General features: G+C 40.6%; 1 protein-coding gene across 1 annotated transcript in view; it reads right to left on the bottom strand.

The window, feature by feature from the left end:
- cln5 (CLN5 intracellular trafficking protein) overlaps nt 1–2064 on the bottom strand; it is a 3328-nt gene extending 1264 nt beyond the window's left edge. The window contains exons 1-3 of the mRNA XM_016231112.1: nt 1837–2064; nt 953–1127; nt 653–878 (exon numbers count right to left, since the gene is read on the bottom strand). Of these exons, the coding sequence (XP_016086598.1) occupies nt 653–878; nt 953–1127; nt 1837–1922 (487 nt within the window). The 5' untranslated portion in view covers nt 1923–2064. The remainder of the gene's footprint in view (nt 1–652; nt 879–952; nt 1128–1836) is intronic.
- Between the last annotated feature and the right edge of the window lie 2375 nt (nt 2065–4439).

Genomic DNA, 4439 nt, shown 5'->3' with positions numbered 1-4439 from the left:
TATTTAAAAATTATTTACTTTGCCCCCCCCCCCCCTATTCTAATAATAGAAATTGTATATGATATAAATAAAATGTTACTGTTAAAATACTACTGTTTGGTCATGAAATAATATATATATGAATAATTAATTTTGAAAAAATGTTTAAAAATTATTTATTGTTCCCCCCCCCCCCCTATTCTAATAATAGAAATTGTATATGATATAAAAATAAAATGTTACTGTTAAAATACTACTGTTTGGTCATGAAATAATATATATATGAATAATTAATTATTATTTCGTCCTGGTGTTCCCTTCATTATGGGGACAAAATGTTCCAAAGATGGCGGCAATATCTGAAATCCTTTTGTCCTCGTGGGGACATTTTTTGGTCTTCATGAGGAAAACAGCTTTTACTGTAAATCCCGCAGAATGTCTTATCTATTCTGAAAATCTAAAAATGCTGAAAGTTTTGTGTGAGGGGTAGGTTTAGGGTAAGGGGATATAAAATACAGTTTTTACAGTATAAAAATCATCATGCCTATGGAATATACCCAGAAAACATGGACATGCGTGTGTGCATAATAATAATAAAAATAAATATTATAATACATATTACTATAATTAATAGTATTGTTTGGTCCTTAAACTGAGTGTACGCCAGGCTTACCTGAAATCTCTCCGATCTTCTCCAGAGTGCCGTTCTGTTTCCAGTGAACGTCATCGATGCCGTCAGAGCAGCACGCGGCTCCCTGATTACACCAGAAAGGTGCACTCACGCTCGCCCTCTCGTGCGGAAAAGTGCAGTTCCCCAGCTGAAACAGCTCGTACCACTCCAAGGTGAAGTTTCTGCCCGTTCTTGCGCTTGCAAAGCCAACAGCATCATGCATGACATGCTGAACAGTGCGAAACCTTCAGTTAGACTCCAGTGAGCAAACTCTTACAGGCCAGCGGTCTGCTATTCACTTACAAACTTTCCCAGCGTGTCTCCATATCTGAACTCCCACACCGGAGTCTGCAGTCTGAACACCGAGATGATGTCCGAGTCTCTCATCACGGGCATCCGGCCGTCTGGATCCCCGCTCGGGCAGAATGGGTATAAAGCCTGGCAGTAGGGATCAACATCTGGACGCCTGTCGAGTCGCCTAGAAATTGATATGACACTGGGTTGGTGCATGGCATATAACAAAATTAACATTTATCAGAATAAAACCGTGGAGTCGTTTTTCACTGGAGATACTGCCAAAAGTATCGGGACACCCCCTTCTAATGAACTACTTTAGTCATTTCCATGAGTACAAATCTTAATGTTTAAGCATGTAATGATATCCAAGGGAATCGTGTGCTTCTAATGTTATAGCAAATGATGAGTTTTTGGCTCAAGGTCTGCATTTAAAGTCACACCAGAGGTGTTCAGCTGGGATAAGGACCAGTCAAGCTCTTCCACACTGACTGACTGACTGACTGAATCTTTTCTTTTTGAAGCTTGTCTTATACACGGGGTCATTGTCGTTGATGATAATAGAAAAGGGTCCTGTTCAAACTGTTGCTATAACATTAGAAGCACACAATTGCCTTGAACATCATTACATGCTTACACATTCAGATTAGTGCTCGTGGAAATGACTAAAGTAGTCAAACCTGTTCATTAGAAGGGAGTGTCCCAATACTTTTGGCTCTATAAGTTCTTGTATAACTGTATGCGTGTAGGAAATCATTAGTTAAACATTCAAATAGTGGGATTAATTTTCATATTAATATTTGAATAGCCTACTAACTGAAAAAAATGAAACCAATAAACCATTAAAAACAGACAATATGCACACATGAGTGCCTGCTGACAGTGCGACTCACTTGTAAGGCTCTGGCCAGACCTGCTGTCCATATCCCACAATGCAACAGTGCAGCGCCGCGTGAATGAAGTAAACCAAACCGTTCATGTCAGCACAGGCTCGCAGGAACACCACTGCAGCTGTCTAAATGAATGTTTCTGTCTCACACCCAGAGCTTAGAGAGCACTGCGCACGTGACTCTCTAAACCGAGTCATCTGGTCAGTCACGAGCTTTTCTGTTACGGGCTGCAGTCCTGCCAAAATAAAAGTCCCGTAACTATAACACATAACAGACCGATTTGGAGCAGACCTCACAGTTACATCCCTTGCGGCTGCAGTGCTGGTGGCAGAAAAACACTGGGAGCAAGTGGAGGGAAGCGGGGGGAAACCAGGGAATAAGAACGAGTGTATTGTTGTGTCTTTGGCTGTCAGAATCGGAATGCTAATCATTTGTGTATAATCCTGCCGTCAACGACGCCATTTGAAGCTAAACGCAGACCTTTAAACGGACGGACTCTGGAGGAAACCTGCTGTGATTACCCTACTTTTAAAGCACACGTTAGCTTTAAACCAGGCCACTTCCTTCAGCGTTTCGCTCCAGCTCTAATCAAACACAGCTGAGCCAGCTAACCAAGTCTGCCCGTCACCGAGTTAAACAACAGGTCTATATAATGTTCATACAGGGGCATACTGTATCAGCCCTACAGTTGAAATGAAGGACTATTTAAACCTATAACATTTAACTATTTTATTCCACACGTCTGACTTTTTTCTGTTTATATCTCTTAGTTCGGACTTTAGAACTTGATTCAACTCAACAATTGCGAGTTTGTCGATTCTGAGGGGGAAAGCCAGAAGTGCGGGATTATAAACGAAAAGGAAAGAATGAGTTGATTTTTCTTACCAGGATTGTGAGATATAATCTCGGAATTGAAAGAAAAAAAGTCCGAATTTTGAAATATAAACTCAAAATTACATGTTTTATTCTTTTATTCCGTGGCTTGCTCCATAGAGTGTGTGTGTGTGTGTGTGTGAGTGAGAGTGTGTGTGTGTGAGTGAGTGTGAGAGAGAGTGTGTGTGTGTGTGTGAGTGTGAGTGTGAGTGGGAGGAAGGGGGGGGGGGTCTTATGTAAATAAATATTTATACCATTTTGCATTTGTCTTCAAATTCAGCTTCAAGCATTAAGCCAAGCTTTCAGATCAAAGCGTTTTTAATAAGTGAGAGAGATATGTGTGTGCGTGCGTGAGTGAGTGAGTGAGTGAGTGTGAGTATTTCAGTACCCGGATCCTTCTTCTACTCAGCCATGATGTTGTAATTGATGCAGTATGTGGTCTGGCATTGTCATGTTGGAAAATGCAAGGTCTTCCCTGAAAGAGACGACGTCTGGATGGGAGCATATGTTGTTCTAGAACTTGGATATACCTTTCAGCATTGATGGTGCCTTTCCAGATGTGTAAGCTGCCCATGCCACACGCACTCATGCAACCACATACCATCAGAGATGCAGGCTTCTGAACTGAGTGCTGATAACAACTTGGGTTGTCCTTGTCCTCTTTAGTCCGGATGACATGGCGTCCCAGTTTTCCAAAAAGAACTTCAAATTTTGATTCGTCTGACCACAGAACAGTTTTCCACTTTGCCACAGTCCATTTTAAATGAGCCTTGGCCCAGAGAAAACGCCTGCGCTTCTGGATCATGTTTAGATATGGCTTATTTTTTGACCTATAGAGTTTTAGCCGGCAAAGGTGAATGGCACGGTGGATTGTGTTCACCAACAATGTTTTCTGGAAGTATTCCTGAGCCCATGTTGTGATTTCCATTACAGTAGCATTCCTGTATGTGATGCAGTGCCGTCTAAGGGCCCGAAGATCACGGGCATCCAGTATGGTTTTCCAGCCTTGACCCTTACGCACAGAGATTGTTCCAGATTCTCTGAATCTTTGGATGATATTATGCACTGTAGATGATGATAACTTCAAACTCTTTGCAATTTTTCTCTGAGAAACTCCTTTCTGATATTGCTCCACTATTTTTCGCCGCAGCATTGGGGGAATTGGTGATCCTCTGCCCATCTTGACTTCTGAGAGACACTGCCACTCTGAGAGGCTCTTTTTATACCCAATCATGTTGCCAATTGACCTAATAAGTTGCAAATTGGTCCTCCAGCTGTTCCTTATATGTACATTTAACTTTTCCGGCCTCTTATTGCTACCTGCCCCAACTTTTTTGGAATGTGTAGCTCTCATGAAATCCAAAATGAGCCAATATTTGGCATGACATTTCAAAATGTCTCACTTTCAACATTTGATATGTTATCTATATTCTATTGTGAATAAAATATAAGTTTATGAGATTTGTAAATGATTCCATTCCTTTTTTACTCACAATTTGTACAGTGTCCCAACTTTTATGGAATTGGGTTTGTAAAATAACTGAACATAAACATAGGAGCTTGATAAAATAACCATTTTAGAAGAAAATTTTAGATGGCACTTGGAGGCTTTTGCATCTAAACTCTACATAAATAACTACAAACCTAGAACTTATTTTAGAATTCTTATTTAATTGCTTTATTATGAATATTATTATTATGCAGTACATAATGGGGGGGGGGGGGGGAACATA

The sequence above is a fragment of the Sinocyclocheilus grahami genome, unplaced genomic scaffold, assembly GCF_001515645.1.
Source record: "Sinocyclocheilus grahami isolate Dianchi unplaced genomic scaffold, SAMN03320097.WGS_v1.1 scaffold383.1, whole genome shotgun sequence".
Classification (NCBI taxonomy): Eukaryota; Metazoa; Chordata; class Actinopteri; order Cypriniformes; family Cyprinidae; genus Sinocyclocheilus; species Sinocyclocheilus grahami.
Note: the sequence above shows the minus strand (reverse complement) of the source record. Positions and strands in the feature narration are given on the sequence as shown.